The 14997-nt window shown below is 44.5% G+C and overlaps 1 protein-coding gene across 3 annotated transcripts in view; it reads left to right on the top strand.

The window, feature by feature from the left end:
- PALM3 (paralemmin 3) overlaps window positions 1-12809 on the top strand; it is a 53265-nt gene extending 40456 nt beyond the window's left edge. For all 3 annotated transcript variants that reach the window (XM_087710981.1, XM_087710982.1, XM_087710983.1), the window contains 3 exons: window positions 974-1004; window positions 2794-2901; window positions 9196-12809. In XM_087710981.1, coding sequence (XP_087567107.1) covers window positions 974-1004; window positions 2794-2901; window positions 9196-11516 — 2460 coding nt within the window. In that variant the 3' untranslated portion in view covers window positions 11517-12809. The remainder of the gene's footprint in view (window positions 1-973; window positions 1005-2793; window positions 2902-9195) is intronic.
- The last annotated feature ends 2188 nt before the right edge of the window (window positions 12810-14997 follow it).

Below are 14997 nucleotides of genomic sequence, written 5' to 3'. Positions count from 1 at the left end.
AAATAACTGAGGAGTAAACTTTATCCTTCTTAAGGATAAAAAAAAATCATGCAATAAACAGTTTTAGTAGTGTCTGGGGTATGATTTGCAGATTTCGGGGAGCACATTTGGTACATGAGGCTTTAAGTTGGGCCTAGAGTAGTATGAGAGATGAATCTGATACACAACCTCTTAAGTCAAGTAACTAGCCCATTGTTTTAAAGAGTTACAAAACTGCAGTGGATGTTCAGAGGTGGGTTCCTACCAGTTCGCACCTATTCGGTAGAACCGGTTCGTCAAATCTACCGAACCGGTTAGAAGAGGTTCCACCAGTGGACCCGGAAAGCAGGCCACACCTACAGAAGAGGTTCCAAAATTTTTTGAAACCCACCACTGACTTGCATGCTTCAATGCCAGAGTTTTTGAGCCAACATGACTGGAGGAGGAATTCTGGGAATTGAAGTCCACAAGTCTTAAAGCTGTCAAGTTTGAACATCCCTGGGGGGTTTTTTCTTTAGGGTTACGGGTGCAAGGATCTTGTAACTTGACAGCTTTAAAACTTGCATGCTTCAATGCCAGAGTTTCTGAATAGCTACTTGGACCGACCTAAGTACTAATTCATAATTTCATATCCGGTCACATGGGCAGCAAGCCACTCCCATCCGGTCACATGAGTGACAAGCCACTCCCACAAAGGAGGCCACACCCACAGAGTAGGTTCGAACAATTTTTGAAACCCACCACTGTGGATGTTGCACAAATGGTATCCAGGTAATGACAAAACTTCTGATGCAATCTGGCAAATGTCCGTCATTCACACCCCTCCCCACCGAAGTTTAACCTTGAAAAGGAAAATGATTGTATTCTTATTCACCATGCTTGACAATGTTTCCTCTGACAATGATCAAGTTAAATATAGATAAAGTGCATTTAGCTTATTTATGGAAAATCTCCTTAATCATCACCTTATCAAAAAAATTTCTTTGGTTTTCAGATTGATGGGACATCTTCCTCTTCTCCAGAAAGTGAGTAATTTTCTATTTGGTAAAATGCAGATGGCTTGGAGTACTTTGATACCCTTGGCCCAATGAAACCTGGACATTCTTTTATGTAGTTGCATTAAAATAAATAATTTGATTTGATTTGATTTGATTACATTTATATGCTGCCCTTTTCCCCAAGGGGACTCAGGGCGGCTCACAATTCAAATCAGGGGAGGGGGGTACAGACAAGAAATAAAAAGACAGAACATAACAATACATAATTTAAAAAACACACAGCAGTCATACCAATTCGAGGCGGGGGGGCAACAGCTCTTTAGCCCCAGGCCTGTCGGAACAGCCAGATTTTAAGGGCTTTGCGGAAGGCCTGGAGGGTGGTGAGGGTTCGAATCTCCATGGGGAGCTCGTTCCAGAGGGTCGGAGCAGCCACAGAGAAGGCTCTCTTTTCAAATGTTACATGCTAGAAAAGACAAAAGAAAGATTGTAGAATGACTTTACCAGTTTTCTAAACTTTCTCTTCATAAATAAGACTATTTATAGACTAATTAGTGGAAGAGATAACTAGTGGTAATTTCATGGAATTTGGGCTGCATTTGTTGAAGTGAGTCACACCTGATGATTTATATCCTCTTTAGAATTGGGTAGTAGTTGCGGAGCTAGTCCTCCACTCATACTTATGGATCAGTATAAAAAGTACCTTGTCCAAGGAAATATAGTGTTATATTTCATCTGATCTCAAAATGTTCTGGTTTCTGACCTAAATTTCTAAGTTTTTAATCTCTTTCACCCAGCTAAAATATCAAAATGATGAATTAACTAAAGAGCAAACTATTATTTGCAAAGTTAGCCATAAGGTTGATTAGCTCACAGGGAGTGATTTTTTTTAAAACAGTCACCTGCAAGCTTATCTATCATCATCTAAAAGAACAACCCATACGTTAGTTCACAAGAAAGTTTTTAAAAGAATTTAAGGAAATATTTTCTGTAATGTAGTTTTTCTTACACCTTAGCAATTTAAAGCATTTTTGGCTGGGGGATTCTGGAAAACTGAAGTCCAGACCTCTTAAAAGTGTTAAGGCTGCGAACTGGTGCTCTAGTTGAGGGGTAAATTGGTTCTAAATTGGAAATAGTTCAGTTACTGAAATTCTTATAACTCTTATAAATTCTTATAAATTATAAATTCTTATAAAGAGCCGAAGTGGCGCAGTGGTTGATTTATATCTGGCAGTTGTGCCCTTTCTATTTATTTCAGCGCAGAGATCTTCCCTAAGGGATTGTGCGTTGATGGGAGGGGATAATACAATTTAGAGTTTCTACTTCAGGCACCCCACCCCACTACATACCAGATGAAGCAACCTTTGATTTAGAGAGCCGAGGTGGCGGAGTGGTTAAATGCAGTACTGCAGGCCACTTCAGCTGACTGTTATCTGCAGTTCAGCGGTTCTAATCTCACCGGCTCAAGGTTGACTCAGCCTTCCATCCTTCCGAGGTGGGTAAAATGAGGACCCGGATTGTTGTTGGGGGCGATATGCTGACTCTGTAAACCGCTTAGAGAGGGCTGAAAGCCCTATGAAGCGGTATATAAGTCTAACTGCTATTGCTATTGCTATTGCTATTTCATCTCAGTCAATCTTGTTAAATCGGAGTTTGAGACTTGAGTTTTCCTTGACTTTTAACTTTCAATCTTAGCAAGGGTACCAAAAGGCCTAGATTGTTTTACCTTTTGAGTTACAAAAAACATCTTTTGGCTCCAGCATTCTTCCTCTGCAAAGGGACCTGGTTAAGGTAACTGAAAGTAATGCTTTCTTTACAGAGGGAAATATTACCGAGACCAAACTTGAGTTGGCTTCTGCATCTATTCAAAAGCCCATGGAGGCAGCAGCCAAAGAAGAACTGGAGAATGGAGATATGTCAGGAGATGGTGAGTATTAGCCTTTGGCAAGGTCTGCCATTAGGTAAGGGATCGAGCCAGATCCTTGGTTGGTGATAAAAAAATGAAAAACCCACAGTCCAAAGGACAATCGGCAAAACTGCTGAGCGGCTTTGCATCTGTCGCATGATTTCTCACAAACATGGACTTTGAAATAGAGTGGTAGAAAATTTTGCCATCACAAAAATACCCTGATTTCCGCTGTAAGTGGATTTCTCCTTTTTGGGGTCAGGACTTTTGAAAGTTCATCCTGGTTTTAGAAGAGTAATCTGGGTATGCAGAGTGGGGATGCTGAAAATTACTTTGTTTTGCTGAGAGTTCATGACAAAAAGAGCCGAGGTGGCGCAGTGGTTAGGGTGCAGTACTGCAGGCCACTTCAGCTGACTGTTATCTGCAGTTCAGCGGTTCTAATCTCACCGGCTCAAGGTTGACTCAGCCTTCCATCCTTCCGAGGTGGGTGAAATGAGGACCCAGATTGTGGGGGGCGATATGCTGACTCTGTAAACCGCTTAGAGAGGGCTGAAAGCCCTATGAAGCGGTATATAAGTCTAACTGGAAAAAAAATGAAATCCTGTGGTTCTCAGGAGCTGGGAAAATCATTTCTGAAACATAGTCTTGTTGACCACTAAAATACTAACACTTGGGGAAAATCCAGTGTGTATTAGATGCACTTTAGCTTCATGCAAAATTATGGTAAGGCCAATTTCATGAAATGCTGGTTTATCCTATACTTTTTTTAAAAAAATCTGCTGCATGGGAAACTTTTAGTTTGTAGGCCTCATTTATTTATTTATTTATTAGATTTATAGGCCGCCCAATCCCGGAGGACTCATAAGAGTCACATCATCCTTGACCTGTCTAGGTAGCTCCTCTCCAATCAGGCCTCCCCCTTCTGCCAAAGCCCTGATCTTTCCACCCTAATCCAGCCCCAATTTCTGTCAGAAAGATCTCTGATTAGCAGCTGATTGGAGATAAAGCTCTCCATATGCACACAAGCACTATTTTGTACCCACAAACAGCTTTAATAGCTCCTATAATGGATAATGGAGATATTTTTAAATGTCCTTATTAGACAGTAAAAGGTTTTTTTCCCCTAAAGACAGAAGGAATAAATTGCTTTTCCCAAATATGCCTTTGACCCAGTCTCACAGTAACTATCCACGGAGATCGTTCTACAGATTTCTTGGATGTGCTGTGAGGATTTTGTATTAGTGTAAATGGTATATATAGGAAATGTTAGGCTGAATATTTTCTCTTCTCAGAGAGAGAGAGAGAGAGAGGGAGAGAGGGAGAGAGGGGAGGGGGAGAGAGAGAGATGGGGGGCACAGTGGCACAGTGGTTAGAATGCAGTACTGCAGGCTATTTCTGCTTCCTGCCAGCTGCCTGCAATTTGGCAGTTCAAGTCTCACTGGCTAGAGGTTGACTCAGCATTCCATCCATAGCAATAGCAGTTAGACTTATATACCGCTTCATGGGGCTTTCAGCCCTCTCTAAGCGATTTACAGAGTCAGCATATCGCCTCCACAGTCTGGGTCCTCATTTCACCCACCTCGGAAGGATGGAAGGCTGAGTCAACCTCGAGCCGGTGAGATTAGAACCGCTGAACTGCAGATAACAGTCAGCTGAAGTGGCCTGCAGTACTGCACCCTAACCACTGCGCCATCTCGGCTCGAATCCATCCAATGTCGGTAAAATGAAGACTGAGATTATGGGGAGAAATGTGTTGACTCTGTAAAAGGCTTAGGGAGGGACATAAAGCGCTATGAAGTGGTATATGAGTCTTAATTGCTATTGCTATATGTTCTGCTGAAGTTTGCTTGCCCTCTGAAATACTCTTCAAGAGTGACATATAGGCTGTGGCTATTCTGGGCGAAACCTAGCCAAAAATGTTTCTGATTTTATGCTATTTTCTCCCCCCTCCCCACCACTCTTTCTGCCCACTCCTCCTTTCTCTCCCCCTTCTCTTCCTCCTTGCCCAGAGGGCTAAGGAACAATGTCGTTTTTCCCAGAGGGAGCTTTTAGAGAGCTTTTAAAACGAAGCTTTTAAGTTTCAGCCTGTCTCCCTCCGTGCTGCAAAACACGGCTCTGTGTGTGTGTGTGTGTGTGTGTGTGTGTGTGTGTGTGTCAGTCATTATAGATGGGCACTGTCGCTTCTACAATATGGAAGCTGTAAGCATTCTTCGGTGGAAGGGACGCCTTCCGTGAGAAGGGTTATCTGAAACTTTTAAACCGGAGCACCATCACGTGAAAGTGGAGCTGGGAAGATAAAGTTATTGTGCACTTTTTTCCGTGTCCTTCGGCGCATCTGCACTCAATGGAGCTTCTTGGCTAGTAGACGGATCCCTACCCGGGAGGTTACTTGCAGAGTTGGACGTGTGTGTGTAGGAGAAATAGAGACCAGACAAAAATGGGGAGATACCGGTAGGTCTAAGTGAATGCAGCAGACTAGGCCGTGAATTTGGAAATAGGGATTAAGGGGCTGAGTCAATAGCAATAGCAGTTAGACTTCTATACTGCTTCATAGGGCTTTCATCCCTCTCTAAGCGGTTTACAGAGTCAGCATATCGCCCCTACAGTCTGGGTCCTCATTTTACCCACCTCGGAAGGATGGAAGGCTGAGTCAACCTTGAGCCGGTGAGATTAGAACCGCTGAACTGCAGATAACAGTCAGCTGAAGTGGCCTGCAGTACTGCACTCTAACCACTGCGCCACCTCAGCTCTAGATAGATAGATAAATAAGAGACATGGATGGATGGATGGATGGATGGATGGATGGATGGATGGACGGACGGACAGACAGACAGACAGACAGACAGACAGACAGACGGATATATATATAGAGATAGATAGATAGATAGATAGATAGATAGATAGATAGATAGATAGATAGATGATAGATAGATAGATAGATAGATAGATAGATAGATAGATAGATAGCAATAGCAGTTAGACTTATATACCGCTTCATAGGGCTTTCAGCCCTCTCTAAGCGGTTTACAGAGTCAGCATAACGCCCCCCACAGTCTGGGTCCTCATTTCACCCACCTCGGAAGGATGGAAGGCTGAGTCAACCTTGAGCCGGTGAGATTAGAACCGCCGAACTGCAGGACTGCAGTCAGCTGAAGTGGCCTGCAGTACTGCACTCTAACCACTGCACCACCTCGGCTCTTCTCTGAATCTGAAAAACTGATCCCTTCTCTCCTAGTTGGAAAAAAAACAAAACACAATAGAATTAGCAGGAATAGAACCCGAGATTGGCAGCACTAGTCAGAATAGTGAAAACACAAAATTTTTCTCTTGGGAATTCATGAGCAAGAAGATCAATTCCATAACTACAACCGTTACCGTTCCCCTCATCCCTCAAAAACCAGACTACAATTTGCTGCAATCATCTTCACAGAAGGCATGGTGCATTAAATGTTAAACTATGAGCATTCCCACTAGAGGGAGGGAGAAGAAACTTTCCTTCCAGTGTTTCAAAAGAAAAAACAACAACTATAGCAATAGCAATAGCAGTTAGACTTATATACCGTTTCATAGGGCTTTCAGCCCTCTCTAAGCGGTTTACAGAGTCAGCATATCGCCCCCAACAATCTGGGTCCTCATTTCACCCACCTCGGAAGGATGGAAGGCTGAGTCAACCCTGAGCCGGTGAGATTTGAACCGCTGAACTGCAGAACTGCAGTCAGCTGAAGTAGCCTGCAGTGCTGCATTTAACCACTGCGCCACCTCGGCTCTCTAAGTCAAAGCTTGCTTCATCTGGTATGTAGTGGGGTGGGGTGCCTGAAGTAGAAACTCTAAATTGCATTATCCCCTCCCATCAACGCACAATCCCTTAGGGAAGATCTCTGCGCTGAAATAAATAGAAAGGGCACAACTGCCAGATATAAATCAAGATAGGAAGATAAGCCAGATCATGGTGCAAGTGTCAATCTTTGGGTTATACCCTAGCCTCCCAAGATCATTTTATGTCCTTATGGAAGACTGTCATCCATTACATAACTGTGTGGATTATCAGCTTGATCTTGAGAGAGTTAAAAGTCTTAGTTAAAAGAAAGGGCTCTCAATGTCAGTATCACAAGCCATCCTGGTTAAACTCCAGGTCCTCAAAGAGGGCTAAAACAGAGACAGGCTATCCCACTGCTTACTTCTCTCCAAGTAGATGTAATTCCATTAAAGACAGAGGTGGGTTCCTACCAGTTCGCACCTATTCGGTAGAACCAGTTCGTCAAATCTACCGAACCGGTTAGAAGAGGTTCCACCAGTGGACCCGGAATGCAGGCCACACCTACAGAAGAGGTTCCAAATTTTTTTGAAACCCACCACTGACACACGCACACACACAGACTCACACAGAGAGAGAAAGAGAAAGAAAGGAAGAAAGAAAGAAAGAAAAAAGAAAGAAAAAGTGAGAGAGAGATGAAAGAAAAAAGGAAAAAGGGACAGAGAGACAAAAGGAAGGAAAGAGAGAGTGAGAGAGAGAGAGAGAGGGAGAGAGAACACATGGCCGGCAAGCCACTCCCACAAAGGAGGCCACACCCACAGAGTAGGTTCCAAAAAAATGTAAAACCCACCGCTGATTAAAGACTACATGTTCAGTGTAGTTTGTCAGCCAGTTGCAAATCCATCTGGTGGTAATGTCTTATGTCACGTTTTTTAGCTTACCAAGAAATAGTGTGTGGTCCACTTTGTCAAAAGCTTATGGAAATCCAAGTATACCAGAGGTGGGTTCCTACCAGTTCGCACCTATTCGGTAGAATCGGTTCATCAAATCTACCGAACCGGTTAGAAGAGGTTCCACCAGTGGACCCGGAAAGCAGGCCACACCTACAGAAGAGGCTCCACCACTGCCACACAAACACACAGACAGACAGACAGACACAGAGAGAGAGAGAGAAAGAGAAAGGAAGGAAGGAAGAAAGAAAGAAAGAAAGAAAGAAAGAAAGAAAGAAAGAAAGAAAGTAGAAAGAAAGAGTGAGAGAGAGATGAAAGAAAAAAAGAAAAAAGGGACAGAGAGACAAAAGGAAGGAAAGAGAGAGAGGGGGGTGGAAAGAAAACACATGGCCGGCAAGCCACTCCCACCAGGTCACATGGTCGACAAGCCACTCCCACAAAGGAGGCCACACGCACAGAGTAGGTTCCAAAAAATTTTGAAACCCACCACTGAAGTATACTATGTCCACCAGCATTTTGCTGCTCCACTCATTTAGTTACTTTGTCGAAGAATGAAATAAAGTACTACGTCCAAACTAGGGACAAAAGATTGGGCATCAGCAGAGAGGTAGACAAGATGAATATGAATCTCCTTCTCCACGTCAGACTGAGAGGTTCACTTTTGTCAAGAAGCTATCGCCCTCATAACCTATAAAATCCAGGTTTTGGAGGCAGGTGGAGGTCAAGAAATCTGTAATGCAGCAAACCATTATCTGTACTGTATTTCCCAAAGTCAGATGTGTCTAAGAATTCTAAAACCGTGACCCGTCAAAACCGCGCTCGACTAAGCCGCCCCCGATTAAACCGCGTCGCTGACGTCATCAACAGGGCGACAACAGCCAGCGCGGAGAAAGAAGGGCGCTTTAAATAGCGCTTTGAAAGCAAGCCGATTCAACTTAAGGTAAGGGTTAGGTTTAGGGTTAGCTTTAGGGTTAGGTTAAGGGTTAGGATTAGGTTTAGGGTTAGGTTAAGGGTTAGGGTTAGGGTTAGGTTAAGGGTTAGGTTTAGGATTAGGTTTAGGGTTAGGTTAAGGGTTAGGTTTAGGATTAGGTTTAGGATTAGGTTAAGGGTTAGGATTAGGTTTAGGATTAGGTTAAGGGTTAGGTTTAGGGTTAGGTTAAGGGTTAGGGTTAGGTTAAGGGTTAGGATTAGGTTAAGGTTAGGGTTAGGTTAAGGGTTAGGATTAGGTTAAGGGTTAGGGTTAGGTTAAGGGTTAGGATTACGTTTAGGATTAGGTTTAGGGTTAGGTTAAGGGTTAGGGTTAGGTTAAGGATTAGGTTTAGGATTAGGATTAGGGTGGTTAGGTTTAGGTGTTAATTTTAGGTTTAGGGTTTACAGCGTGCTTCTGTCTCCGCGCTGTTGTCGCCCTGTTGATGACGTCAGCTACGCGGTTTAGTCGGACGCGGTTTAGTCGAGCGCGGTTTTGTGGTGGAACCTTCTAAAACTTGTAGTTCTCATGCATATGGAGGGCACCTAATTGGGGAAGGTTGCCTTCTATGTTATTGGAGATATTTAAAAAGAGAATCTAGATCAGGGCCCAGAATATCTGACATTTCCTTTTGTTCCCCCAAGGTATTTCTGGCAATGAACGCAGCTCTGAAAAAGCAGGAGTCAAAGTAAACCCCGTGGCTAGAGAAGGCGGGGACTTTCAGCCTCATCAAGGGAAAATCGAGGCTGCTCCTACTTTGAAGAATCTGGAGACTAGTGAAGCCCCCACTGCTCACCAAAGGAAGCTGGCAGTGGAAAAGATGGTCATCAGAGATCATTTGGGGCAGGAAGTGGGGAGCATGGATGCTGTTGGGCAGACACAGAACTTCATTAGAAAAGAGGATGAGTTGGGAGACCATGACAACGTAGGAAATGACTGTGAAGAATGGAGCACTTCAGGTAGCCTTTGCAATGCGGTGGATCAAAAGGAGACTGGTTGTGCTACTGAAAACCACCTGGACTGTGATCTTGGTAGCCGTGATGGCCCAGAGGGAGCGTCTCCAACTTCCTGCGATCAACAAAACTCTTCCAACCTTCTTCAGGACAGTGCTAATTGTCTTGATTCCCCCAGGAAGCAGGAAGATAGTGAACAGGAGATAGGCTTGTTGGTCAAAGAGGAAATGGGGCAAAAAGAACAAAATGCAGAGGACGCAGAGCCTGCCAGGAACCTGGCAGTCTGTGATGTTGCTACAGAAGAAGCAGCAGGAAACCAGGCAAATCAAACACAGAAGGAAGAGACACAAGAATGCCATGGATCAGACACAATAATGCTAGGAGGAGCAGAAGAAGGGGAAGAGACCAAACAATCTGTTTCAAACCAGATCCCTCCTGGTCAAGAAACAACAATTCCGAACCCTTTGGGAGAAGCTAAGCTAGATCCAGGAATGACTTCACCTTCATCCGATCAGATCCCTTCTCTGTCCGATATTAAAGTATCTCTTCCAGAACAGAATCCATCATCTTTTCAGGAAACTGAAATTCTGTCCCTGGAGTCAGAACAGTCATCATTACCAAATCAGAGTCCGTCCCTCCTTTCGGACCAGTCTGTTTCATTGCAAGAAAATAAGGATTCTCTTCTAGGTCAAGCCCCATCTCCGTTGCCAGAATCCTTGATCGCTTCGAATCCATCATCTCTGCAGGGCCTTTTGTCTTCTCCAGAACAGAAAGCATTCTCATTACAAGACGATGCCGCTCTTCAAGAAGGTAAAGGCTTCTTATCTGAGCAGACCCCATCATCCATACATGGAGCTAATGGAGAAAATCTGGACCAGATTTCAACAGCTCTTCAAGAATGTAGTGATTCTGTAGTAGATCAGATACGGCCTACCTCTCCAAACCAGCTCACATCTCTGCCCAAAAAGATTCCATTACATGAAGGGCAGAGATCACCCCACATCTTGCCAACTGTGGTGGATCAAGAACAATCTGTGTTGGAGATGAAAGGTTCCCTTCCAGATATCGCCCCTTCGGTTATTAATCAACTCTCTTCTCTATCTGATCAAAACATTCCCCTTGAAGAAGCCAATAATTCTTCCTTGGAAGACGTCCCAGTACCTTTGCAAGTCCAAATGCCGACGGTTACAGAAACTCAAACACTGCTTCTTTCTGAGGGCGATACATTTCCTCCAGGCCAGATCCCGTTATCTGAGAATGAAAAGGAGGAGACCCCAATAACTGGGCCAGACCAAATTCCACTTGCCCTCCAGGACCAGAAACCCCCATTTCTGGATGGCAAGGAGTTGACAGGATCTCTAACTGATCATTCACCACTTCAAAATCAGACCCCTTCCTGTCTCCCAGAACAACCGCTTAAAGACCAAGCTCAGCCAACAGTTGTGGAGCTCACGTCAGTCTCTCTCCAGGACCAAACCTCTTCCCTTAAAGAAACAGAAGAGGCTCTTCCAGGAAAGACATCTCCATTTCTTGTGGAAAAGACGCCCACACTGCTGGATCAAACTCCAACCCCTAACAAAAGCCAGGGCCCAATACTACAAGAGATGACCGTTCTTGATGCTTTATCGACTGTGAACCAAGATTCTGCTCAACCCCTTCTGGATGCAACCGTAAATTCAGAGGACCGGGGATTGAAAGAAGATGGAGATGCTAATTTGGCTTCAGAAGCAGAGACCACCGACATCCAAGAAAATATTGCTGCTGAGCAACAACCTTTGTTGAACGACCTGAAAACCGCACTAACGCCCCAGGACATTTCTCTAGATCAGCAGCAGTCCAAGAGTGGGATCCTCAAGCACCAGGGGGCCTCAGTCCAGGAGGCCCCGATTTACATCACCACCGATGGCAATCCTGCCTCGTGCCACTTCCAACCTGCAGCGTCACACCAGGAGGAGGGCCAAGAGCACAACAGGCGCAAGCAGAAGACGTGCCAGTGCTGCTTGGTCATGTAAAGCTTGGCGTCTTCTACCCGGTTGAGGAGAACAGGTGTCATTGATCTGGTCCTAGCAGCAGGCTCTGAAAGTGGTTGACATGCCCTGCTAAATCATGTAGTGTTAAGCATCTCACACATTCACGCATGCACATGTACACACACATGCATACAGTACACACTCCGTGGAAGGATTGGAAGGCGAGTTTGCATTGATGGGTCCGTGGAAGGCTTGCTGCGTCACGGAAGAGAGAGAGTGTGTTCAAATGACGGGATTGTTCCTCTTGATTGATTTCTCGTACCTCTCTCCTTCCAGTTTTCCTGGAGGCAGAAAATGAGGGGATGCCCTGCTTGGGCAGATTGTATCGGCCCACACATTTCTCCTGCAGCATGCCCACTTCTCCCTACACTCGCAATGGACCTGCATTTTTCTTGGCACCGTCAAATACTGTGTCACCATTCCCTCCACTTATAGTTTTTATGTGCCTGCATGTCATCCTCGTCGTGCGTGCATGTACATCACACGTTCAGAATGCACATGTGTGTGTGCGCGCAAAGGTTAATAACATGCAATCCGGGATAGAGGCATATCCATCTTTTCTTCCTTTGGCTTGCAAAGCATTTTCCTTATCTTGGGGAAACACCTGAGTTATGTGCCATTAGAAACCTACAGGCTTCCCACAACCTTTTCGTAGGGCCGGACACGAAGGCTACGATATGCATGCAGAACTCCTGCCATCCACATTCTCCGCATGTGCCTGAACCCCCCCCACCCCCCGTCTGCTGAGTTGGCACGATTCAACCAAATCAATCTGGAACCACTCCAGACAACTGAGCAATACCCTCTTTCCTCCTGTTTCCACCTCCTGCACCTCTGCTAAGATGGCCAGCCGGACACAACTAATCTCGCAGGGCAGAGACACATAGGACACAAGAGGACTTCCCGCCCATAGGCGGTGCATTGCAGGGATTTCGGACAAGGCGCTACTGGAACCTTCTCTCCTAGACGTGATCTCCAGCTAAGATCTTGTGTGTGGTAGACGCAACGTTCTGCCTCCCAAAACGGGACTAAGAAACCTTTCCTAGCTCTGGCTCTCCCCTTCCTATAAAAACCCTGGGTTTGGGGCCTTGCTAGGTCACAAGCCCTTCCTTCAACCCTTCATGTCCTCCTTTTGGTGACTGTTTAATCTATGCACTTTGTTTTGATTTCAGTTATATAACTTCTGTTGGGGCCACCACCTAAGCCAGTAAGAGCCTTTTCAATGTCAGTTTCTGGCTAATACCGATTCTCAATTAAAGTCAGATGCAATGACAAGCAATAGCTGTGACTCTGCTTGGGACAGGGATGCGATTTTGCCTTTCTGGGTTTGGCAACGGGACAGAATTGTCTTGAGGATTCACTTGATGCCAATTATCGGAGACCCAGGGTGATCTGGAGGTAGATGGATGAAGAGTTGGTGATCCCGTCTCTTGTCTTAAAGTTTTCCAGTCCTGGGAAAGAGGTAGCAGTTAAAAGCCACTTCACTATCCCTCTTTTTTCCAACAAGGGGCTTATGAATAATAAATAATAATGCATTATATTGATGTATCGCTTTCAAAGGGCTGAAAGTACATCCCATGCAATCTCAGTCATACTTAACAATACAGTTAAGTAGGTCAGTGCTCCATCGCGTTAGAGGAACGAAGTGGGGAAAGCAGAGGCTGTAGAACAGATCCCTTGCTTAAAATCTCACACCATGCCTCTATAACGTAGCCTTTTCCTCCTAGTTATGGTGGTTGCATTCTAGGCAGTGGTGACCTACTCTGTGGGTGTGGCCTCCTTTGTGGGAGTGGCTTGCCAGCCATGTGTTTTCTTTCTTTCTTTCTTTCTTTCTCTCTCTCTCTCTCTCCTTCCTTTTGTCTCTGTCCCCTTTTCCTTTTTTTCTTTCATCTCTTACTTTTTCTTTCTTTTTTTCTTTATTTATTTCTTCCTTTCTTTCTCTTTCTCTCTTTGTGTGAGTCTGTGTGTGTCTGATGGGTTTCAAAAAAATTTGGAACCTCTTCTGTAGGTGTGGCCTCCTTTGTGGGAGTGGCTTGCCAGCCATGTGTTTTCTCTCTTTCTCTTTCTCTCTCTCTCTCTCTCTCTCTCTCTCTCTCTCTCTCTTCCTCTCTCTTTCCTTCCTTTTGTCTCTGTCCCCTTTTCCTTTTTTTCTTTCATCTCTCACTTTTTCTTTTTTTCTTTTTTTTATTTCTTTCTCTTTCTCTCTGTGTGATTCTGTGTGTGTGTGTGTGTGTCAGTGGTGGGTTTCAAAAATTTTTGGAACCTCTTCTGTAGGTGTGGCCTCCTTTGTGGGAGTGGCTTGCCAGCCATGTGTTTTCTTTCTTTCTTTCTTTCTTTCTTTCTTTCTTTCTTTCTTTCTTTCTTTCTTTCTTTCTTTCTTTCTCTCTCTCTCTCTCTCTCTCTCTCTCTTCCTATCTCTTTCCTTCCTTTTGTCTCTCTCCCCTTTTCCTTTTTTCTTTCATCTCTCACTTTTTCTTTTTTTCTTTTTTTATTTATTTCTTCCTTTCTTTCTCCTTTTGTGTGTGTGTGTGTGTGTTTGTGTCAGTGGTGGGTTTCAAAAAATTTTGGAACCTCTTCTGTAGGTGCGGCCTGCTTTCTGGTGGAGCCTCTTCTAACCGGTTCAGTAGATTTGACGAACCGGTTCTACCGAACTGGTGAAAACTGGTAGGAACCCACCTCTGATTCTAGGTCTGAAGTATTATAAGGAGTGAGCACAAGTAAGAACTGCGGGGTTGAAGTTTCTTCCAGGGGGGTCCAATTCCAAATGTCCCATGGGGGAGAAGAAATAGCAACAAAAGCCATCTCAGAGGCATAACATAAATAGACCAAGTGTGTTCTTGGCAAAGCTGAGATTTGGAACTGGAATGGTGTTCAAAAGGCAGATCTTTTCCTCACTCTGAATACTTTGGCAAACTACATTATGTGTATAGAATGGATGAAATACTTGATAATCAACGTCTTGAGAACAAAATCATTCCAGTTGAGGAAAAGCCAAGTTTGTTTGTATGGCAGGAATCAGCCATCCATGTATAGAGCCGAGGTGGCGCAGTGGTTAAATGCAGCACTGCAGGCTACTTCAGCTGACTGTTATCTGTAGTTCGGCGGTTCAGATCTCACCAGGCTCAAGGTTGACTCAGCCTTCCATCCTTCCGAGGTGGGTAAAATGAGGACCCGGATTGTTGGGGGCGATATGCTGACTCTGTAAACCGCTTAGAGAGGGCTGAAAGCCCTATGAAGCGGTATATAAGTCTAACTGCTATTGCTATCATCCATGGCTCCAACAAGCCGGTCACTCAAACTGCTGGTTTCTGATGGCACAAAGTGTACAACGTCACACATGAAACAAATTCTTAAGGTTTCATTTCAGAATAACAAAGAGTTGGAAGGGAGCTTGGAGATCTTTTTGTCCCACCTTATTTATTTATTTACTTATTTTGTTTAAGGGAAGTTTGAGCTGCAGGTG

Source organism: Thamnophis sirtalis, unplaced genomic scaffold, assembly GCF_051295495.1.
Source record: "Thamnophis sirtalis isolate CommonGarterSnake01/CBP01778 unplaced genomic scaffold, rThaSir2_p1.2 scaffold_3, whole genome shotgun sequence".
Classification (NCBI taxonomy): domain Eukaryota; kingdom Metazoa; phylum Chordata; class Lepidosauria; order Squamata; family Natricidae; genus Thamnophis; species Thamnophis sirtalis.
Note: the sequence above shows the minus strand (reverse complement) of the source record. Positions and strands in the feature narration are given on the sequence as shown.